This window comes from Apodemus sylvaticus, chromosome 1 (assembly GCF_947179515.1).
Source record: "Apodemus sylvaticus chromosome 1, mApoSyl1.1, whole genome shotgun sequence".
Classification (NCBI taxonomy): Eukaryota; Metazoa; Chordata; class Mammalia; order Rodentia; family Muridae; genus Apodemus; species Apodemus sylvaticus.
The window spans coordinates 126,526,036-126,550,793 of NC_067472.1; the positions used below are offsets into that span (position 1 = coordinate 126,526,036).

A 24,758-nucleotide genomic window follows, 5' to 3' on the forward strand; every position below is an offset into this window, starting at 1 on the left:
CTCAAAATTCACCAAATTACAGTATAAATTTGACTCCACTTTGTGCCTCTATTTATAATTTATTTCTAAATAAATAGGTGTGGTGTGGTTTAACACCTGGATCACCTAAGCCTTAAGGCTTTAGCCACTTTCTCATGCTAACTTGTCATATGACAATGTTGTCTCCGAGTAAATGAGACAGCCCAGTCTGATCCCAACCGTTGGTGGCTGTTTTCAGCACTCCCAGTCCAGTCTCGCCTGCTTCTCCATCTGAATGCTGTGGCCCTTTTAACATTTGTCTCGTTCTCTACCTTCCTCCTTACCTCCCCTCTCCTCTCTCCACCCTCCCTGCCCTCTCTCCTCTCACTGGCACGGGTCTCTGATGCTTTAGTTAGGTATTCAGGTAGCTCCTTAACTATTCCACTTGGATGTCTCCAATCATTTCAAACTTAATGTACCCCAACCCTCCGCCCCCCCCCCCCAACTCACAAAACTGTTTGCTAGCCGTAGACATGGGCATCTTCAGATGATATTTCCCCTATTTCAGACCATTCGGGTCCCAAAGATCCTCAAAATGGTTACAAGCAATCTCCCATTTAGGTAGCAATCTTCCTACCTCTGGGCATATACTATCAACACATTGTACCCTAATTGGACATTGCCAGTCCCTACTAGCACTTGCTTTGATTTGCCTCTGTTCCAGTTGCTCCAGCGGTTTTATTCCACTCCACAGTGGATCCTTTCACACTGCCCCGTGCGAGTGGCCAAGGTGCCGCGTTGGGCAGGCGAGCACCGAGACTGGCTGCTCTTGCCAATCTTAAAGATAGGTGACAACTTTCCCTCTGCTGAAGAAGATGCCGCACCCACCAATGGATCACACCCAAAGGCTGGCAGGTTGCAAAGGAATGAAAACAGCGCCATCTCGGGGCGAGGTGGCGCTCTAAGGTGCGGGCCGACGCGCTTGTCGCTTCCGCTCGTGACGTGCGCAGGCGCACAGGACTCTTCCGCCACGCTGATGCCCTCCTTGGCGCCTGCGAGGTTGGGATGCTGCAGCTTGCCTTAGGTCGCCGTGCTCGGCCTCTGTTAGACTCCTGTGTGGTTCCACAATGCCTAAGAAAGCCGGTGCGACAAGCAAGGCCAGTGGCAAGCCCCGTGATATGGAGAGGGTGGGCCACGGGGCTACACTGGCGGGGAACTGAATCAGCGCCTGGAGGGCGGAAGACCTCCCTTCGGGTTCAGGTCTGAGACTTCCTGGGTCGCACATTAGGTCGCCCTAGGAACACTGAGTGGGCTCACTACGCACCCGCTGCTCTGAGGGTTACACTTCCCGGCAGGCTATGCATTCTGCCTCCCAATGGTGGCAGGCAGATTGCTTCCTTTCTGTCAAGGAGACAACTTCCCTAATCTCTCTCTCTCTCTCTCTCTCTCTCTCTCTCTCTCTCTCTCTCTCCTCTCTCTCTCTCTCTCTCTCTCTCTCTCTCCTTTTTTGGATTTGGTTTTTTTCGAGACACACCCACTCTGAACTTTACGATGCATTGGATATAAAGATGAATAATAAATGGCCCTTCTCTTGAGAAATAGGAACTATAAAGCAGACTATGGGAACAAGTCCTAAGACTTGGGAACTAGCCAAGAGATCTAAATAGGACATGCACCTACACACACACACACACACACACACACATTCTTCCAGTTTTAGGCCATGACAAATAGATGTAAGTAATAAATAGTCTCTGCTTGTGGGGAAAGTGAATTTATAAACTGACCAGAGAAAGCAGTCTAACAAGAGAAGGTGTGGAGGCCAGAGGTAGGTCTTCCAGGGCAGTTGGTGGAAAGTGTGTTGGATCATGGAGGGATATGGGACGATCAAGCGCCGTGGTGGCCAGTTCCTGGATGGTAGGCCCAGTTTAGTGAAGGTAAGGGTAGTGATGGGTCAAAATAACTGAAGTATTTTGTAACCTGTAAAATTGTGTGTGTCATTTTAGAGTAAAAACAAAACCAAGGAACCAGAGACACCACCTCCAGCAGGGCCTGTAGCAACTAATCCTAAAGGTTTTGTTACCATAGCCATCCATGCCAAACCCGGCTCCAAACAGAATGCTGTGACAGGTATGTCTGAGCACTGGGTGGGATTCGGATGTGGATCAAGCAGTTTCTTTATCTTCTTTTTGCCTTGTTATCTAAAAGTTTATCCTGCATCTGTAAACCGTATTTTTTATGTCTGCATTTAGAGGCTTCTCCATTTAAATATTCTACAGTCTCATATAAAGGTATTTGAAAGAAAATGTATAATATTTAATACCAAATCAGATGGAATATTTGTATCTTTTCCTTTTAAAAAATGTGTTTTGGAGATGGGCCTGGTCATATAAGCCAATAATTCACAAGTACTTAGGAACTGCGGCAGGAAGTCAGCTAGAATACAACAAGGCCCTGTCTCTAAATAACAAAATGTTTAGGAAGGACACTTTAGGAAATCTATGTATAGCTTCAACTATTCTTAATCCCGTTTCAAAGAGTAAAAGCACTGATGGAGAAAAGCTTCTTTGGTGTAGTTTAATGATCATTAACCTAAAGAATAGGAGAACGCCCGAGCTCTGAGACCCCTATGAGCTCTGAGACTGATTCCTCTGTGAAGTTAAAGTTTGATCTGCATTAGCTTAAGAATCTTTATTTTCAAGATAAAGCTTTGTACCGGGCATTGGTGGCGCTTGTCTTTAATCCGAGCACCCAGGAGGCAGAGGCAGACAGAGCTCTGAGTTCGAGGCTAACCTGGTCTACAGAATGAGTTCAAAGACACCTGAAGAAACTACACAGAAACCCTGTCTCAAAAACAAAGATAAAGCATTGTATACCAAATTATTTTTATATTTTGAAAATACTATATCAAAACCAAAGTGCTAGGTAGGCCTGGTTTGTGCTCATGTCCTATTGTGTTGAATCTGTTGCTGATGAGATTCAGACAGTGTAGCCGAGCTGGCTCAAGCTTACCTCCTGCCTCAGCCTCTCAAGTGCTAGGGCTATAGGCCTGTGCCCAGGCCCAGTCTTGGGCCAGTCTTTCCTAAGTCAAGTCTAAGATGGAATCAACTATAAGGGACATGAGGATTTATGTACATTATTTTAAAAAATTAGAACAACTAAACTCTTCTATCTGACACAGCTCAGTTTCAAAGATGCTAAAATGAAAAACTGCGTCTGAGAGGTAATGGGAGAGCCTTTTACTGTCTTGTTCTTGTGGAGTATATAGAGTGTTGTTATACAGGTTACATGTATATGGACATGGCTGAGTGACCTCAGATGCAGGATTAGCTCGAGATCATTTGCCACCTACTTTGAGTAAATACTTCGCTCTCCTCATAGCTGTGAAGTTACAGGCCACATTACCCAGTTCCAATTGCAGCACCTGTAAAATGGGGCTGATAATGGGACTAAGTTACAGTGAAGCCCTTCAGAGAGGCTCTCTTTCTCTGGAGTATTAGTGTAGTCATTCAGTTCAGTCCTTGTTTGTGTGCGAGAGACTGAACCTAACTCAACAGTTATCAGTTGCAGTCCTGTCCTGGGTAAATACATACTGCTTGGCGGCTCTTTGCTCCGTGAGGGAAAGGAGCCCCTTAAGCACGGAATTCCTGCGGTTTCTCCCTAGATCTGAGCACTGAGGCCGTTGGTGTGGCCATCGCGGCACCTCCATCTGAGGGAGAGGCAAATGCAGAACTCTGTCGGTACCTGTCCAAGGTCTTAGACCTCAGGAAGAGTGACGTGGTTCTGGATAAGGTGGGTCTCTCATTTTAAATTATTATATTTAGATCATAGTTCATATTTTATAGAAGGTTTTCATAAAGCCAGGTTTTAAAAAAGTTATATGGGTCTGGCTGTTATCTATACCACATGTGTGCCTGGTGCCCTCAGAGGCCAGAGAGGCTGTCAGATCCTCTAAGACTAGAGTTACAGATGGTTGTGAGCCATGGTTGGGTGCTGGGAATCAAATCTGGGTATTCTAGAAGAGCAGTCAGTGCTCCCAGCCACTGAGCCATCTTGCTAGTCTTGTAAAGCCAGTTTTTAATAACTCATTCATTTAAACGCAAAAATGAGTGATTTCCGTCTCCTTCATGCCCGCTGCCTCTGTCCATGTAGAGACTGCCCGGTCCTTACAGGCCTTCGGTATGCTCATTCACAGCGTGTTTCCCATAAATTCACAACTGCCCATACTGTCAGATTAATTTCGCCCACTTCAAGACATCACTATACTGAAAAGAATCTAAAATGGTTCCTGTTTGTCATCTTCATTCTGGAGTTCCCCAGGTGTTTCTGACCCCACACTGGTCTTGCCCACGAGAAGATGCTGATCGTGAAGATAAGTTAGAATGTCAGACTCACCAGAGAATGATTTTTAACAAGCCCCTGGGCGTCTCTGTAGACATGCTGAAAATAGTCTGTATGTAAGAGAGCAGGCCACGTTTGTGTTTATAAAGCCCTGCACCTGTTCTAGTGCTGTTCCCTGCAGTTCATAGCTGGGTGTCATTTAAAGTCCTTGATTAATAAAGTACACCTGAAAATCCGTCCTGATCTCCCCCAGCCTGTGTCAGAGCATATCTGACCTTGGCAGGGTTGGTTCCGTGCATACATTAGCATGAAGCATGCCCCACTCTTCCCTGTGTACACATGGTCCATCTAGATACATTCCTGCTCAAAGCCTGTGTTTCAAAGAAATCCTTTTATGAGCTGTTTTAAGTGATTGTGAAAGCACATGTGGTTGGTTTTGTTTGAAATTTTCAGAAATGTGTAACAATTTACAAAGGAGAAATTTATTTATATTTAGGTGTTAAAAAGTGTATACTGAGTTTCCGTTTTTTAAATTATTTTCCTTTGTTATTTAAACAAATTACGTGAAACTAAACATTGGCCAGGTATAGCAGGAAGTCCATGCCATCCCACCCCTGAGGGACAGAAAACATCAGGCTTCAAGCTCATGCTTGGCTATACATTGAGTTCGGGCTAACCTGGGCTACATGAGATCCTGTGTTAAAGAAAGAAAAAAGGACTTGGAAGTTAGAACATTGTAAACATTCATGTTGAAATAGGAACTTGCCCTGAGGTGGAAGCATCCAGGGCGCTGGGAACCCATGGTGGGACCGAACCCGCGGTGGGACCGACGCGCTGCGGGGACAGCGAGGACTGTGGCTCCTGCCAGCGTTAGGGTGCTGAAGGTGTCTTTTCTTTCTGGCGCAGGGTGGTAAATCTCGAGAAAAGGTGGTGAAGCTTTTGGCTTCTACAACTCCAGAGGAGGTCTTGGAGAAGCTGAGAACCGAAGCTGAAAAGAAATAAAGGCGAGAAAAGGCGAGCACCTCCTCGTGAGGCGCTCATGAGGGTAGCGGGGGCACAGAGGAAAGGGCAGCGGTGCCCAGTGCGGAGAACGAAATACATACAGAAGATCGGACTCAAATAAAAGTAGAAGGTGTACGGCTATACAGTAAACGCAGGCTCTCAAACCCCTCACCGTGGGAGCTGGAACCGGAGCCGGAGCCGGCTCAGCGGCTGAGAGCAGTTGCTGCTCCTCCAGGGCACCGGGGCTCAGCTCCCACAGTGACACTGGAGGACTCACACAATCTCCAGTGTCCCGACATGCTTTTCTGGCCTCTGAGGTACTTGCAGACCATGTATGTACATCCAAGGTACACACACACACACACACACACACACACACACACACAACACTAAATAAACCTTTAAAACCTCTGAGTGCAAACAGCCTGAAACATATTTCATGGGATTACAGTGAAACAGCTGCAGTCCGTGCCGGTGCCTCTGCTCTGCATGCCCTGGGAGCTGAGGTGAAGATCACCGAACACATGGAGGATAACAGGGAGCCAGCTCCCTGGACTCCTAGGGGAGTTCCTTTAGCCTCATAGCTGGAGTGCTGGGGTCTCTAATTCAGTTTACACCTGGAAAAACCTTTTGTAAAACTGCTTCTATTTTTTTTTAAGTTTTTTTTTAATGCAAAAGTATTTTCTTTATATCTTTTAAAGATCATATGGAACACTTTGTGAAAAAGTAAATAATCATGAAGATGTATAACTTAATGTCAGTTAGTTTTGGAACCTTGTAAACTTTCAAATCTAGAAGTTCTTAGGAATCTCCAAAGGTCGGTCTGTCTCTCTCTCTCTCTCTCTCTCTCTCTCTCTCTCTTTCGGGACAGGGTTTCTCTGTGTAGCCCTGGCTGCCCTGGAACTTACTCTGTAGACCAGGCTGGCCTCAAACTCAGAAATCCGCCTCCCTCTGCCTCCCAGAGTGCTGGGATTACAGGCGTGCGCCACCACTGCCCGGCTCCTCCAAAGGTCTTAAAAGAATAAAGAAGTACCTGAGCTAGCAGTTAAGAGTGCTTACTGCTCTTGGAGAGGACCTGAGTTTAATTCCTAGCAACTCAACATGGAATGGCTCACAACATCCAGTTTCCAGGGATCCAGTGCCTCTGCTCTGAGGGCACCCACACTCATGTATGCACACAGACACACACCTGTAGAGATAGAGACAGACACATATAATTAAAAATAACTCTAAAAAATAAAAAACAATGATAAAGATGACCTGGAAGTTCTCATTGTTTGTAAAGCCCATCAGAAATCAGTTGTGAGTGTTTCCTGCTGTACATGAAGCCTTGGATTCAGTCTCCAGCATCGAGTCAACTGGGTGTGGTAGCACACTCCTGTAGTCCCAGCACTCTGGAGCTGAGGGCAGGAGGATGAGGCGACCCTTGACATGATAGAGTTTCAGGTCAGCCCTGGCTCTGGGTTTCACATAGATGTGAGACCCTCTGTTATAGAGAGGGTGGCTCAGAAGAGCTTTGGTGTTTGTTTTCAATAAGTTCAGCTCCCTTCTACCTCACGTCAGATCAGATCACATGAAGTTTCTAAGCCATCCTCTTGGCAAGAAATGTCAACTCATAAATAAGTAGCCAGAACCAATAAATATGAAAGATATTTATCCCAGTCATTGTAGGCTAATGAAGGCCCCTCCCAGAGCTGGAGAAAGGACAGAATATTCTGAAGCAAACTCGTCAAGAGAAATGGATACTAGAATTAAAACTTATCAAAATGGAGGCTGAATAGGAACTAGCAATTTTTACTACAATAATCTTTGTTTTTTAAAGATTATTTTATTTTATTTTATTTATTATGAGTTCACTGTAGGTGTCTTCAGACACACCAGAGGAGGGACTCAAATCCCTTTACAGATGGTTGTGAGCCACCATGTGGTTGCTGGGAGTTGAACTCAGGACCTCTAGAAGAGCAGTCAGTGCTCTTAACCACTGAGCCATCTCTCCATCCCTCCCCCTTTCTTTTTGAGATGAGGCCTCACCTTGTTGCCCAGACTAATTTTCCATTGCTAGGTCAAGTTCACCTACTCAGCCCCGTGAGTGCTGGGACTACAGGTGTCTACCACCCACAAGCATTATTTGACTTTCAGTGGCCATATTTTAACAAGGAGCCTTTGCCTAATATTTAACATATTTAAATATTTTAAAAATATTTAAAAGAAATATAACTATATTTCCTAGCAAGATACACAGCAGTAAACATGTAGGTGATACAGGCCTATAATCCCACTGCAGAGAGTCTGAGGCAGGAGAATTGAGAGTTCAAGGCCAGCCTGGACTCTGTGGTGAGTTCCAGTCAGGCCTAGACTAAACAGTGAGAGTCCACCTCCTGATAAACGCGTAAACAAAATGAAAGATACCTCATAGTGACACCGCCAAGGAACTGATCCAGGGGCTGTACTCAAGATGGACAGTCCCTTCTTGGTTTACAGCAGTCAACGACTTCCTGTCCTCACTGACGGGAACACTGACCTGCCACAGAAGGCTGGTTAGGCAGCTCTCTTCAGCTGGACTCTGACCTCATGTCAAGGATCCTGACGTAGAGCCAAGTGCAAGGACACAAACTCCAATTCTCAGAGCCTTGTTCCGGTTCCGTGACTCTAGCCTGGGCCACCCCACTATTCTGACAGTTTTCAGAAAGGCCTGGGACACTGCTTTTCTTGCCCCGTGCCAGCCTGGGGGTCGTGGCTTTGCCAGAGCTATAAATGGGGCTTGAGGTAACTGGGGGCTCCATCAGGGTAATTCTGTGGCCCTCCCTGCGCATCCCCTCTCACTGCCACCGTAAGAGACAGCCAGTCCCTCCTGCACAAATGTTGTGATAATCTGAATTCGCATACCACACATTAGCAGAACTTGAAAAAGGAAAAAATGGGCTCATTCTGCTCAGGAAGCAAGGGCAGGTTTTGAACTTCTGATTTCTGGGGGCCATTCCACACCCTTCCATTGGCTAAAGGATGGAGAACCAGAAAACACAAGTGGGACCTCTGCAGTGTTTAAGGTTCCCCAAAGATAAAAACCTGAGTTTTAGAAGCCATGTTACTAGGCTGTGGGCTACAGCATTCTACCTCAAGTTTTCAAGGATTTGGTTAAATAGTTCCTTAACTGTAAGGCAGAATATAAATATTTAGAACCTACCATGACCCCGAATCCAGATATGTGATTAGGAGCTAAAAACCCGGGGTCAAAGTGATAGCTCAGTAGTTAAGATCCCCAACTGTTCTTCCATACAATCCAGGGTTCAGTTTCCAGCACCCACATTGGCAACTCACAGCTGCCTTTAACTCCGGTTCTAAGGGGTCTGACACCATTCACACATATGGGCAGGCAAAACACCAATGCACATGAAATAAAAATAAATCATACAAAAAAACTAAAAACTCAGATTTTCAGTTTACATCCAGGAGGTGGCACCGCGGCAGCACAGCAGAAATCGGCAAATAGTTTGACAGTGGCCTTCCGTTTGTGTGTGTCGGGACGGCCTTTCTGCACGTCATTCTTGCACACTTGGATCTAAGCTTTAAACTAAGATCCTCTTACACTGCACAGTGTTGACCAGGGGCCAGCAAGGCACTGAGCAGTCCCAGTTGAGTGCCTTGGAAGACTCGGGGTTCTGAGTCCTCTCCTCTGCAGCCTCTAGAACTCCCAGCTAGTCAAGAGTTTCTGGCAGGACAACTGGCCGGGTCCCTAACATGCCAGCTTATTTGATTGAAGAACACTCCTGCCAATAGACTATACAGTGGGGTCTTCTGCAGAGAACACTCTGTCCCTTTGAGAAACCCACAGATGCCTTTATCGGAAGGCATCTTAGAGAGCCTGGGATCAGAGCCAGGGACTCCCCTCATACTCATAATTTAAAATAACAAATCTTTTAAAATAATAATAATAATAAACCACCAGAGAACTGAAGACATAGGAAAATGCTTGAGAAGCAAAAGAGGACTTTACAGAAAAGTGCAGTGTCCTTGGTGACACAAGCACAGTAACAACCAACAATGAGACAATCCAACCTAGTAAACGCTGTGATGGCAAAGACCAGAAAGTTTGTGAGCAATCAGACAAAATGTTGAAGTTTGGAGGGAGAGATGGTTTAGAGCAGTGGTTCTCGACCTTCCTAATGCTGCAACCTTTAAGACAATTCCTTGTGTTATGGTGACTCCCAACCATAAAATTATTTTCACTGCTACTGCATAACTGTAATTTTGCTAATTATTAATCATACTGTAAATATCTGATATGCAGGATATCTGATACATGACCCCCAAAGAAGTCACGACCCACAGGTTGAAAACAGCTGGTTCAGTGGGTCACTTGCTGTGCAAACCCTGACCCCTGAGTTCGGTTCCCAGAACCCAGCCCATTGTGAGAGGACCAACTCCGAGAGCGGACCTCACACCACGCATGCACTGTGGCATGTGTATGCCCACTCACAGACACGTGTACTTCACCCCCCACCCAAACAATGTCAGAAGACTTTTTAAAAACTTGAAGTTATAGGGAAAAGCGCTTTAATTTTTACATATTGGCCACTTTTGTGACAAGCAATCTGACAAAAGCAACCATAATAGGGTTTGTTTATTTTTTTTATTCAGTTTAGGAGACAGTCTATCATGACAAGGAGGGCATGCAGCAGCTCTTGAGGCAGCTGCTCACACTGCATCATAGTCAGGAAGCAGGGAGATGAACAGCCACACTCAGCTCATTTCCTACTTCTTATGCAGTCTGGGCATGTGGATTCCTAGTGATCACAGCCTCCCCTCCCTCCACTCCTTCCAGTCTCTTCCACCATCTCCCTTCTCCCATACCCTGCTCCTCCATTTTCCTTCAGAAAAAACAGGTCTCTCAGGGAGATCAACTGAACACAGCATAACCAGCTGTAACCAGACTAGGCAAAAACATTATATCAAGGCTAATGAGGCAACTCAGAGGAAAAGGGTCCCGAGAGCAGGTGAAAGAGTCGGAGACACCCCCACTCCCACTGTTAGGAGTCCCACAAAGTCCCCAAGCTAAACCACTATGTAGTGTAGACCCGTCAGGTTCTGGGATTGCCACTTCAAGCTCTGTGAGCACCTATGAACCCTGCTTAGTTGATTCTGTGGGCTGTGTTATAGAGTCCTCTCCACAGAACACAAAATAAAAGCACGAAAGGATATATGAACAAAAGCAATGCAGCACTGTTAGTATGTGAAGAAATGAAAAGAGAATTTCCAAGTATATACCAAGAAAATAGACATTTAATCAATAGCAAATCCATACTATATTATGAAAATTATATCATTAGTTTTGAATCTGTTGTTGACTAGAATGTTCTCTATTATACTGTTAAACATATGGGAGTTTTATGTATGTTTATATATATGAGTATATATATATATATATATATATATATATATATATATATATCCTCACTTTGGCAAGAAAGGCAGGAATATATAATTTCTATAAATCTGTGTGAACATGGTAAAACATAAAAGAAAACAATGGTTTGGTGACAATGACTAACTTTTATTAGTCATTTGCTGTGAAGCCTCATTTGCTTTCACATTTATTCTGTATATTCATGAGTGTGCATAATGAAACACAAAAGAGGGAAAAGAATGCAAAACAACAAAGCCCTCTGGCTTTAGCGATGTGGACAGCTTTGTTTACCTCACTCAGACAACAAGAGGCTGGAGACAGGGGACTCAGAGGCACTGGCAGTAGGGAAAACCATGAGATCATAATCACACCCTCCCCAGAACTGGTCTCAGGAGAAGTCACTGAAACACAGAGAAAACTTCACTGGTAATTAATACATAGATTTCTCTGTGCCCTTGGGGATAGAAGGAAACACCATCTAAATTAGTTCATCAGCCCACAGAGACACTGGAGAGATGTGTGTATGCTGAACTTTAATTTTTCAAGGCAGTCTTCTGCAGTAGACGGGTGGCTTCAGATACACTATGTAGTTGAAGATGAACTTGCAACTTTGACCTTCCATATCTTATATAGAGCTGTTGATTAAACTCATGACTTTGTGAATGCTAGGCAGACACTCTTTAAAAGCTACACTCCCCAGCCCTGTGAGCTTAACTAGTTTTTGCATTTTTATTTACAAAAAAGCTTATACAATATATTTAAATTACATTCTTTCCCCTCCGCAATGCCACCAAGATCCTCCCCTCCTCCCTACTTACCAACTTTATATTCTCAATCAAAACACAGAGTAACCTCACAGGAAAAACAAAAAATAAAAATTAAACAAAATTTAAGAAAGGAAAATCAATAAGACAAAAAATACTGAAACAAAATATGCACTAAAAAAATGGAGTCTGTTTTGTGTTAGCTACTACTCCTGAGCATGAGGGCTGCCCTGGAGTGTGGTTGATACGCCCAGTGACACTCAGTTGGAGAAGACTGATTTTCCTTTTCATGAGGCATCAACCTAAGCAGGTGTCAATGTCATACAGCTTCTGGGTGGGGCTTTGTGCCCCTGTCCTGTCCTCAGTGCTGGGATTTTGTCTGGTTTGAAGCTGTGCATGCTATACCCATAGAGCAGAGCGCCATTCAACCAAAGAAGCTTCTTCTTTGCAGTAGATGGGAATTAACAAAGGGACCCACACTGGGCAGTGTGCAGAGTGAAAGACTTTGGAACACTCAGCCCTAAGTGGGATGTCTTCATCAATTCCCTTCAGAGCCTCAAGGCTCAGGGGTCTATGTGAAAGAGGAGGCAAAGGTGGTAGATGAGTCCAAGGAACCAGCATCTTCCAGAAACAGCAGGGCTGGTATGCATATAAACTCATGGAGACTATGAACTGAACATCTTAGCCCACCCCCGAGAGGCCTTCTTCAGATCCAGGAGGGATGAAGTGGCTATTAGCCAGGCACCAGGCTGTATACCTGGTTATTTTGTAACTGATCTAGGATTTGTACTTTTTCATGAAATATAGTATAATTTGATACATGTACAGTATAGGGACTGTTGCAGGATTTTCCCTGTCCAATCACAGGCCTCTTGATGCCCTACTGTGAAAAGAAAAAGAAAAAGAAAAGGAAAAAAGAAAAGAGAGGCAGAGCTAAGAGTGAGGGAGACTGGGAGTGTCTCAGGAGGAGAGAGGAGTATGGAGGCAGACATGATGTTATCGTAAGGTTAGAATAATTGGGATAAAGCTTTTTATCATTATCAGTTGACTCTGAAATTTTTGTATTGGCATCTCGTAAATTGTGATTTTATTGATACATAAATCTGATTGGTTAACCATAAGAGTCTTGATTTTACCAGGTTACTAGGTGTTGTGATACGCAACTGTGAGATGGGCAGACCCATTTTGGCTACTAGAATGTGAGACAGAGCTGATGGGGGAGAGGAAGAACTAGTGACTCCAGGGACAAGTGGAGGAGAGCTGAGAATACAGTGATCGATTCAGTGCAACAGGGGCTAGCTGGGAACACAGTGATCAACTGGGTGCAGCGCAGGGCTAGCTGGGAACACAGCTGTCGATCGGGTGCGGGGGCGGGGGGGGACTAACTGGGAGCATAGTGATCCATCGGGTGCAGTGGGGGCTTGCTGGGAACACAGTGGTCGATCAGGTGCAGCGGGGGCTAGCTGGGAAAACAGTGATCGATCGGGTGCAGTGGGGGCTAGCTGGGAACACAGTGATCGATTGGGTGCAGTGGGGGCTAGCTGGGAACACAGTGATCGATCGGGTGCAGCGGGGGCTAGCTGGGAAAACAGTGATCGATCGGGTGCAGCGGGGGCTAGCTGGGAAAACAGTGATCGATCGGGTGCAGTGGGGGCTAGCTGGGAACACAGTGATTGATCGGGTGCAGTGGGGGCTAGCTGGGAACACAGTGATCGATCGGGTGCAGCGGGGGCTAGCTGGGAAGAGTAGCTCAGGGAAAACACCCTGGTGCTGGCAGGAGTGCAGGAATGAGCCGGTTCTTCTTTAACATTTCCTGCAACAAGGGACTAAATGGGTAATTAGCATTTCTATCATTTCATACATTATTGTTTCTTTGTGTCAGTAACTCAGAGCCCCCTAGTTATTTTGGAAAGTGGAATGAGTCTTACATCGACTCTATTCAGGAATATTAGAGCTACTTCCTACCACTAATTTTATTTGGGAATCCATAACCAACTCTCTATTCCCCTACCCTAACCCTTCTTCTTCTTTTTTTTTTTTTTTTTTTTTTTAACCTCTGTGGTACTCCATATGTTTATGTGGTCAACAAAGTTTTCGTTTCTGCTAGTGACATGTGGTGTGCCTGGCTTATTTCTCTGAACACAGTAACCTCCAGCAGCTCTATCCATGCTGGCACATGGATGATTCTGCCCTTCTTGTTTTTGAGATGAGATCTTTCTATGTAGTTCTGGCTGTGCTGAATCTCACTATACAGACCTTGACCTCGGGATCCTCCTGCCTCTGCTGCCTAGTGGTGAAATGTGCCACACCCAGAAGATTCCCTCCTTTTCGAGAGCTTGCTTCCAAATAACCCTACACAGGAGCAGTCAAATGCTGTCAGTAGGGTTGTTGGAAGCTATCTTCTGTTAGCCTGCTCCTCCATCCTACCCAGCCTGTAAAAATGGGAATCTGACAGGCACTACCCACTGCTCATCTCCATTTTCCTCACCTGACCACGAGGACAGCGACTCCTCAGAGTGTGTTTGTCTGGTGCCAAGGCCTCTGCACTGTTCCGGCAGAAGAGCCGCTCCCTTCACGCCCTGCATAACCTCCCATCCTACAGCTCTGCTGATGGGCATCACGTAGCCAGCCTGGCCCAGGACTACGCTTTTGGGGAAGTTCTCCTCACCTTAGTTTCGGCATCAATCAGATTCCTAGAAAGGAGGAAGTATTTGCTCTCAAAGTTCCCTTGGGGGCCAATCTACTAATTAGATCTAGTATTTAATTTGTTCTTTAATAATACAGCAGAACCTGGGAAATTTTTTATTAGATATCACAAAATGTCACGTATAGCTATATTTTAATCCTGAAGTATTAATCTAAATATTGACCATGTTAATTTTCTTTTACTGTAGACAGTAGTGCTAATTGAAAGTTCATCTCCCAAGTAGGACTGAAAGTTCAAGGTCAGCCTGGGGAACTCCTGAAACTATCTCAAACGACAGGCAGAGAGAGGGTAAGCAGAGCTGCCCAGCGCATTTCCTATCCCCACTGTCAACCCTACAGCTCAGGGCATAGACAATTAGACACAGGGCCGAGTAGGAAGTTCTTGAAGGAGCTAACCGACCCCGCCCTGCCCTTATCGCTCTCTCACCTTCAAACCCTGAAGGTGAACAGGCTTCTGCTGCTCTTTCCACAACATCCTGCCTTGCCAGGAGCCCAAAAGAACAGGGCCAACCATGGCAGCAGCCTGAGATCAGGAGCCGCAGGTACCTGCCGCCCCTTATAAATTCCTCATGTTTACTGACTACCAATGAACACATTTTAAAAGTCAAGTGGAATAAAAAGGTAGAAAAAAGCTTAAGGCATTAAAATGCTACGAACAAAGTCCAGTCTGTGATGATGGTTTGAAAGACAATGGCTCCCTGAGGCTCGGAGGGAGGGAGGGGGGGCCTTGTTGGAGAAGGTGTGGCACTACTCCATGTTGGAGGAAGTGTGTCTCAGTCTTTTCCTGCTGTGATTCCACTTCTCCAGTACTGCCTGCCTGTGCACCATGCATCCTCCTGCCATGACAGTAACGGACTAAGCCTCTGAACTGTAATCCACTACTAAAGTTTCCTTTGTAAGAGTTGCTGTGGTCATGGTGTCTCTTCACAGCAATAGACCCCAAGACAAACACTTTTATTAAAATTCAAAATTAGCGCTGTCAGTAACCTTCAAAATGGAAGGTCCTTTTCTTCTACTTTAGCACTCTTAAAACTATCATGGCTGTCCTCTGAGAGGCTCCCCCAGCAGCTGACTCAGACACTGCAGACACCCACAGCCAAGCAGTGGGTGGAGCTTGGGACTCTCATGGAAGAGCAGGAGGAAGGATTGCAGGCCCTGGTGGGGATAGGAACTCCACAGGAAGACCAACAGAGGCAACTAACCTGAACCTTTGGGGCTCTCAGAGACTGAACCACCAGCGAGGAACATAGCTGGCCCTAGGCCTCTCCACTCATATGCAGCAGATGTGCAGCTTGGTGGGTTTTGAACAGCTGGAACAGAGGCTATCCCAAAGGCTGTTGCTTGCCTGTTTGTGGGGATACGTTCTTCTAGCTGGGCTATCTTGTCTGACCTTAGAGGGAGAGGATGTGCCTAGTCACAGACTTGATATTCCAGGGTGGGAGCACCTGCCTCACCCATTCAGAGAAGGGGAAGGGAGATGGGAGGATTATGGGAGTGGGTGACTGGAGGTGGGCAGTGAGGAGGATGTAAAATGAACATCACCACCACCATCATCATCCCCACCACCACCACCACCATCATCATCATCTTATGGCATTCTAGTCGTATGCAATGTGGCATACATGTGCAGTCTCAGGCTACTCGAGAGTCTAAAGGCTGCTTGACCCTAGTGGATTTGGGCCAACCTAAATAATAGAGAAATCTCACTCTTAGATGATAAAAAAGAAAACCAACATTTCTTTATTCTTAATTCTACCATAAGGTCCTGTTATTTTCCTTGAGGTCTATACAGCACAAAAGGCAAATTGTATCCTTCTCTGTTAAACATCTGAAGAATGCCAGAAATCTTTCCAGATGCCTTTCCTAAATGGCTCCAAAACCCCAAAACCTCCTCTCAAAGCAATAGCACAAGGTTATTTATAAGCTAGCTACTCTAAATCCTTCTAGCACTGCAAAACACCCGCCAGGAAATTCTTAAGTCCCCAGCAAGCTGTTCTCAAAAGGATTTAATCTCATGTGTTTGATAATCAACACATTTTAAAGTGAGTGCAATTTCCAAAGTGTGTACCATTAATTTTAGCTCAGCTTTTATATAAACTTCTTCCAAACTTGAAGTGTCTACTTCCTAAATATATTTTGTTCTCCCTTTGCAATTTGAATATATATAATTTGAATATGATTTAAGTCTCCATCATTGCTTCCTGCCTTTCCTAATCTTGCTTGTATGTTAGAGGCCTCACTGTGCAGCCCAGGCTAGCCTAGACCTTCCGAGGCCCGGGGCCTGTGCTCACCTGCCAGGCCCATCGGGCTTCACAACTCAGACTTTACAACAAATGTCTGTGTTGGACCTATGGCCTTACTGGTCGGTTTCAGCCCCCAGACCATCCCTTGGACATTTACATCCGCAAGGGTGACAGGCAAGTTATTAACCCAAAATTGAGGTGATTTTTCTTCAAGGTTATATACCTTTAAAGCCGGGACTGGAAATCAGGGCTCCTGCCTAAGTGCTGTGTGCTGTTATAATAGACTGTTTGAAAATCATTTCACCCAACTTTTTTGCCTACCTTTAAAGTATCCTTTTTCATGTTATTTCCTGTCTTATGAAGCAGAAATTACTCCTTTTATTTCTTCCTTATTTTAAATGCACAGGGGCAGTCTGATAGTAATTACTGATAGTAATCACATAGGTTACTACATTGAATGAAAAAAATAATCCATGTTAAAAGGACTTCACTTTTTTTTCTTTTTGCTTGTTTGTTAAAATGTTTAAATACTGTTAAAAGAACAACTTTTCTTCTGAGCATCTTGAGACACATCCCTCACCTCAGCTCCCCAGCTTTGTACCAGTGGACAGATAGTTCTGGTAACCTTCTACTTTCAGAGGTCCTGCAGTGGAGCCAGGTGACTCCTGACTCAAGTGCAGTATCTGGAATACCAAGACTTATCTTTCTGTAGCCACAGTGGCCACTGCCTATTGCTATTGCTATGAGAAGGGTATATGGGAAAGCCTTACTTTATGTTAAGATCTTATCAACTCATTGTGTATACTTGATATAGTAGAACCTTTTTAATAAAATGGTTACCTGAGCGATTGCTCTTAAGAAGAGAGACTTGATATGTTCAGACTACAGAGAACCTGGGAGAATGCATCTCAAGGAGCTAAAAGAAAAAGCAAACTTAGGAAGTTAACTCATACTCACTATTTAGAGGACAGCATAATAAAAAACCAATTAGGTCATTACCACATAAATAAATGGGTAAATGTCAAAACATAACAGTAAAGTTGCTTACATTTTAATGTAATCTATTTATTCTTTCACAACTTGACACACCATGATATACTAAGATTTTAAAACTTTTTATTTGAGTAAATCTATTGTTATCATTAAAATATTTCAAGAATGATTGTTCTGAAGCAAGTGACAGCCTTACTACAGCTGTAAGAGGAAACAAAGGGTAGGCATTTGGAAATGAAGATGACCTCACAAAAAACCAGTACATATTAGATACCAAACAGTCAAACACAATAATACAGAAGCATTGTGTGTCTTCCCTGTCAAGTTTACAAAACCCTTGGGATATACAAAATGTTGAGTGCTACCATCCCGCCCACTTGCCGCATCAGGTTGGGATATACAAAATGTTGAGTGCTACCATCCCGCCCACTTGCCGCATCAGGAGGCTGCACAGCAAACGAGGCCTTCCACATAGGGATCAAAGCAGCTCTGGAACTGACTCATTTATAAAGCACAGGACACCATGATCACATACAAACACAGAGGCAGCACACTGTAACTGCTTCACCTCTCAGCTGCTGCTATTAGGTACAATACACTGTAGGTAACCGTGGCGTGTTTCCACAGACCGACGGTCCTAGCCTCTGAAACACCTCAGAGGTGAGCACATCTGAGCATGTTATTCTTTCATAACTCAAAAGCCAGCATTTTAATTAAAAATGTTTATTTCTGTGATACAGAAGCCCTATAGTCCAAACAAGGAAAGCAGGCTAAACTTCAAACACTATTAAATCATAAAACAAAATTATGTAAGACAAAGCAATGTAATCCACATTTGGTAAATTTATTCCCATCAACCATCACATTTCTAACAAGATGAGTTTTTCCCAAGTCTCAAGTTCTAAAGAATTAATAACCCATTCTTTAAAACAGAATGAAAAGCCATGACCAACTGAGGACATACAGCATTTAGCATGTTGTCAAAATAAAAGGTCTTTGTTAAAAGCTGCCGACACCCGTCAGTAGTAACCATATGGAGGCCGTTGGTTGTGGCCATACTGTGTGTACTGTGCTTGATAGTAGGGCTCTGGTCTTTGCTGTGGATAATTGTTACCCCATGACCGTCCATGCCACTGATTTGACCGATTGTCACTTGGCCATCCTCGTCTGTTATCCCTGCCTCTGAACTGTCTGTTGTCTTGCAGCCTACCAAAAGAAGACAAAAATATTAACTTCCCCTTATAAAATAAAAACAAGAAATCAATCCTAGTGCAATTGAGTTCTTGATGTAGTACATGGTAATTGAGGCTCTTTCTCTGTGGCACAGCACAGCATTAGCCAGAGTTTCCTAAGATTTAATCGATTCTTCCAGCATCACACTGGACACCTTTTACAGGACAGAGGCAAGTAACAAACCCAACTGTGATCAAACTGACACCTATTAAATGCACAACATCCGTGTCATCTATTTTTTGAATTAATACATTAATTTTCCACCTCATTTTATAAAATTTCAAAAGTAATCAAAACAACACCTTCTTTATGATACCAAGCACAAAATATCAGTTTTATAAAGTATATTTGTAAAGAAAACATTAGTTTGAGGCAGGGTCTCAGTGTTTGGCCTAGGCTGGCCTAGAACTCATAATCCTAGTGCCTCAGCCTCCCAAGAACTCAAAGTATGGTTTATATCACCATGCCTGGCTTAAATAAGACACTTGCAAAGGCAAGTTTATATGCTGATTCCGTTCCAGGCACTGGTTGCCACTCTGGCTCTGTGAGCAGCCGTACTAAAGTTTTCTTCTCCCAGATCACCCTCTGCATTTATCCTGCAGAAATAACACACACCAGTTGCCTCTATTTCTTTGGTTACCACCAGCTCTGCTGTTCCATTCCTCAACAATTGGAGGGGATTCAGGAGGGCGTTTCAAGTATTCCTGGTATTCTTTGTCTTCTTGTGTGAATCTGTTTGCAAACATCTCTTCAAAATTTGGAATCACTTCAGAAGTATCACTCATCTTGAAATTCTGTACAATTTTTATGATCTGTAAGAACAAAAAAAAAAGCTGATTTTTCAGCTGATGAAAAAAAAAAAACCCAAGAAGTGAACAATTTTGGATAGGGTATTAACAAAAGTCCCTATGTATTTTTAAACTTAAGATTATAGGCATTCAATTCAACAGTTCTTGACTACACTCTGCTACTGGAGTAAATGCTAAGATGAACAATAAATACCATTGCCGTACCTCTCGGCATCACCAGGTTAGAGGAGACAGATATGAGGCCGGGGAGGATAGCTTAACTGGTAGCACGCTTGCCTGTAAGACTGTGGATCTGAGTTTGCTCTCCAGCACGCAGATGAACAGCCAGGCCCAGTGGCTTATGACCCCATTGCTGGGGAAGGAGACACAGGCAGATCAGATCCCTGGAGCTTGCTGGCGAGACCCAGGTTCCAGGGAAAGGGCTCAGTTCAAAACTCAAGGTACACAGCTCCCGAAGAATGAGCCTGATGTGGACAACTGGTTTCCATATGCACCCCCCCACACACACACACACAGAACAAAAAGCATATGGGAGACAGATATGTAAACACAAAGGGAGAAGCAGAAGCCATCAAGAAGTAAAACTAGAGAGGTAATCCAGGGACAAATCGTAAAAAAAAACATTTATCCAGTGCAAATAATTTTGTATCTTCTGATAGGTAATAGGAATTATGGGTGACTTAAAAAAAAGATCCAACTTACTATTTAGAAGGACTAGATAGAGACTAGTTAAACGAAAGGCAGATTGCTGTAGTAATAGAGATAACATACTGAAAAGTTAATGTGAAATAGGGACTAAGAAAGCAATTTTAAAAGAATTCCAGGAAGAAATAGTCCAACAAGATATGGAAGGAGAAATAAAGGATAATTTGTAGGCTTCCAGCAAGTGATCACACACAGTATAGTGCCACAGGAACTGCTAGGAAGGTAAGGGTATGATGAATTAAAGAGAGCTATGGCCTGCTCATCAAAGTGTCAGTTCAGTTAACTGAGAGGAAGAGATGAAGATGAACATGAACAATGCTTTTGTACACACAGAGAAGCCACCCAGAAAAGATTACCATACAAGGTAAGAGACTAAAGTAATTGATATTGGCAAACCAGACAATGGCATAAAGAACCAAAAAGAGAACTGGATTCAGATATCAGCGATTGTTTTATAATGGTAGGAAATGAAGCAGAACTGCCAATGACTAAGAATTAACTGTAAGATGAGAAATTAGAATTTTTAAGAATCTTGAATAATTAAATCAGTAGCTGTAATTACAACACTCAGGGGGCTAAAGCATAAGAGTTTTGAGTTTGAGACCAACTTAGGTTATAAAGGAAGACCCTGTCTTTTGCCAGATGGCGGCACATGCCTTTAATCCCAACATTCCAGAGGCAGAGGCAGGCGAATCTGAGTTCAAAGCCAGTCTAGTCTATAGAGTAAGTTCCAAGACAGCCAAGACTACTACACAGAGAAATCATGTCTCAAAAAACAAAAACAAAACAAAGACCCTGTTTAAAAAAAACAAAAAACCAAAAAACAAACAACAACAAAAAAAATCACCCTGCCCCAAACAAAGGTGACTAAAGAAAAAGGGGAAGCTGGTATTCCTAACTGTACCTGTAGACTCAGCTACTTCAGATACTGATATTCCTTGAACCCAGGAGTCTGAAGCCAACCGAGCAACATATATGAAAACAGGCATTTAGATGCATGGCTATTAAAAGTTATGAGTAACTATTTTATAATCTAATGCAATGTATTATTATTATTGCAGATCCTGTGAAAAATGAAAAACCTCTAACGATAATAAGTAAGATACTGTCTAATGGATATAAAAAGTACAGCTGGCAAGATAGCTCAGTGGGTAAATAAAGGTGCCTATGCCAAGGCTAAGAACCTGAGTTCAAACCTCAGGTCCCATAGGGCAGGAACAGAACAAACTCCCACAAGTTGTCCTCTGACCTTCTCACATGTGTCATGACATAGAGACCCACACACAAATGAATGCAATAAAAAATTTTAAATATGAATTTCTTTTTTTAAATATAAATCTCTTAACAGCTGTTTTTTCTACATAATATATGAATCCATTAAAAAATAAAATTTCTTTAACCTTCTACCCAAAGGAAAAGATTTTGCTTAACTTGCAAGTCTAATCCTCGAAACCAGAGTACAAAGTTCACTTTTAATCTTCATCTAAGACCTTGAAACTGCAGAATTCTATAGGTAGTTCCCACTTCCCAGTCTTCTGTGACCAAGTGCTGTTAAGCTTTTCCATCCCCTAGCTTCCTTTAATTCAAACTTTATGTTTCTGCTGAATGCCTCAAAGCTTCTAAACCTGGTAGGGAAAATGGTCCATGTTGTAGGGCCTGAGGCAGGATGATCAATTGAGCCTACAAGTACAAAACCAGCCTTGGCAAAGAGAAAGGACCAAAACCTATCTTATGATTTGAGGCATATTTGACATCATCCTAAAAGCTTAAAACCACATCTTTCCTCTGATATTCTCAAGTCATTTTTCCTTGTACTAATTACACTTTTAATAAAGCTTCTAATGAACTGATTTAACTGGAAAACAGCTTCTTCATTGCTTTGTCTTTCCTCAAAATATGTAAGCATTTATAACAGTATACCTTTATTCCAACAAAATTAAACTAGAATTTTTATTAGATTCAAGAAACAGTACTTTGACATTTTTACCTTTCAGGTTACTACTTAGATTCTGCCTTACTTATTAAACCTCCTTGTGCCTGGTATTGGCAAATTAATATTAAATACCCCAAACCAAATGAGTTTAAAATCAGTCCAACTAGGTGCAGTATGGCAACACATGCCTTTAACCCCAGTACTTGGGAGGCAGAGTCTATGAGTTCGAGGATAGGCCGGTCTACAGCATTCCAGGACAGCCAGAGAGATTGTCTCAAAACAAAACAAAACAACTAAAACTCCCAACTAATTGAAAATGTCCACGTTTCCATATTAACCACAGAAGCCACTAGAAGAATGCCCCATTCCCAATTAAGACAGACAGTACATTCACATGGCAAGGAAAATGCACTACTCTATTTTCCCTATACCCTACTACATAAGTATCTTCATACTTATTCATGAGAATGGAACTGAAACAAAACCTTAATGCAAGCTTTACTTAACCCAAGGATTTGAGACAACTAGATTGTTTAGTTTAATGTTTAGGTTGATTAAATATGGGCGGGACCAACATTACCAAAAGACAAACTAATGTGGAAGAGGGAAAACTCAAGAGGCCTTAACAAAGAACTACAGGCAACTAAGGAATGCTAACAAGGGGAATAGTCTTCTCAAGGGAAGAGCACACCAACTGGTTATTTAATATCATACTAGCCCTGAAAACACACATATAAGTAACAATATACGAACTGAGCAGGTTGTATATATCTACATATATATAACAACTAAAGAGACTGAATTTGAATGAGAGGGGGGATAAAAGGGAGGGCCTGAAGGTAGGAAAGGGAAGACTGTTATTATAATTTAAAAATATATAATAAACATAATATGTAATATCAATTACGAAATATAAAGCATAACAATTATATAAGATATAACTGGGTAATAAAAGAAATAAATAATATTAAGAAAGTACGATCGGGGTGTGTCTTGAAGGCAACCTCAAAAGATGGGGGTGGGGGAGCTGGAGAGAGAGCTCAGTAGTCGGGAGCACTCACTACGCTTCCCAAGGACCACAGATCAGACCCCAGCACCCACGCGGGGCAGCTCAGCTCACAAGTGCCTGTAAGATGGCTCCAGGGGACCCGACGCCCTCTCCCGGCCCCTGCGTCGCACCAGCACACACACACACACACACACACACACACACACACACACACACACACACAGAGGCGGCGGGGCTCAAAACCAACAAGCTCGTTCCAGCACCTGGACCTTCAGGACGCACGTTCCTTGTCCTTGTGGCCGAGACCTTTCCTTATACTCGAACCCCACTAATCTCTTCACCACCACCAATGAACACACACACACACACACACACACACACACACAGCTCTGGCTGGGGTCCTCCATCTGGGGTCCCCGCCCGGCTGCTCTCCAGAGGTGAGGACAGACATCTGACGCGTGACTTGCGACGGCTTTGACAAAGCGGCTCCTTCCAGAAGAGCCTTAAAGAGCCGCCGACCTGATGGGAAAGGCCCTGCGGGGCAGCGACCTCGGGCCTCCCGGCCTCCCAGCTCCGGCCTCCCGGCCTCCCAGCTCCGGCCTCCCGGCCTCCCAGCTCCGGCCTCCCGGCCTCCCAGCTCCGGCCTCCCAGCTCCGGCCTCCCGGCCTCCCAGCTCCGGCCTCCCAGCTCCGGCCTCCCAGCTCCGGCCTCCCAGCTCCGGCCTCCGACTCCCTCCGCCGCCCCGGGTGGGAGATTCATCCGCCAAGGCCAGTGCTCACCTTTCCCGAGACGCACCGGAGGGGCCTGGGGCGTCCACACAGCAGCTCGCAACACCGCTCTCCAAGGTAACCAAATGCTCAGGAATTCCCTCAACTATCCGACTTCCGCTTCCGGAGCGCAGGGCGAAGTCTCCCCCCAAGTCTCGCGATATCTAAAAGTCGCTTTTTTTTTCCCTTCCCCTTTCTGCCACGCCCCTCGTATTCGAACTTTGGCGCGGCCCCTGGAAGCTACCCAGGGCCGAGCAACGTGGGGGAAGGTGGGCAGTGCAATCCTTTCGCGGCCAGCCTGCCTGCTGACCGACGGGTAAAAGCTGTCGTCATCTATAAAATCCCTCGAACTGGCAGTGCCTGGTGCCATGGTTCGGGAAGTCTGGGAATAGGACTAGCAGGGAAGGCTGCTTGTCAATGGAGACCAGAAGTGGGAGCCTGGGCGGCGCGGGTGAGGAGCCCGGGCGACTGCGCTGCTTGGGCGGTGTCCATCCGGTTCTTGCCCTGGCAGGAAGGCTCCCGCAGGCCGTTGTCTACGTGTTTTTGCAGAAATCCATGTACTCCACTGTCCGTATTCCGCTCCCTCCCAAAGTCTTGGCTGTTTCTTCTCGGGTGTTTGCAAGTGTGGAAACGCTGTCTACCCTAGGTTTTTACTTGACCCTTTTCTGGTAAACCAGACCAAATGCAGTAGTTCATGAATACTCATTTTTCTTATAGGTTGCCAGTGTCCCCTTATGCTTAGAATATTACCACTCCCTCACACACACACACACACACACACACACGCACGTGCACACACACACACACACACACCACCTCCAGATGTTGACATTACATCTGTTCTCTAAGACTTTACAGGGAATGTGTTTTACTTCCGCTGGGTTCCACGAT

The 24,758-nt window shown here is 44.3% G+C and overlaps 2 protein-coding genes across 3 annotated transcripts; one reads left to right on the forward strand and one right to left on the reverse strand.

Moving 5' to 3' along the window:
• Positions 1 to 493: 493 nt before the first annotated feature.
• C1H15orf40 (chromosome 1 C15orf40 homolog) lies at positions 494 to 5,722 on the forward strand. 2 transcript variants are annotated; one of them, XM_052159629.1, is made up of 4 exons: positions 494 to 1,218; positions 1,965 to 2,088; positions 3,623 to 3,750; positions 5,206 to 5,722. In XM_052159629.1, exons 1-4 carry the CDS (start codon positions 1,024 to 1,026, stop codon positions 5,299 to 5,301), a joined length of 543 nt encoding a protein of 180 aa, XP_052015589.1. In that variant the 5' UTR covers positions 494 to 1,023; the 3' UTR covers positions 5,302 to 5,722. The 2 variants fall into 2 exon arrangements, with proteins under 2 accessions (XP_052015589.1, XP_052015592.1); XM_052159632.1 differs by having other exon boundaries at positions 514 to 1,115.
• Positions 5,723 to 18,118: 12,396 nt separating this feature from the next.
• Ramac (RNA guanine-7 methyltransferase activating subunit) lies at positions 18,119 to 24,003 on the reverse strand. Its single transcript, XM_052159636.1, has 3 exons — positions 23,880 to 24,003; positions 19,260 to 19,456; positions 18,119 to 18,617 (listed from the first exon to the last, which is right to left on the reverse strand). Exons 2-3 carry the CDS (start codon positions 19,427 to 19,429, stop codon positions 18,431 to 18,433), a joined length of 357 nt encoding a protein of 118 aa, XP_052015596.1. The 5' UTR covers positions 19,430 to 19,456; positions 23,880 to 24,003; the 3' UTR covers positions 18,119 to 18,430.
• Positions 24,004 to 24,758: the final 755 nt, after the last annotated feature.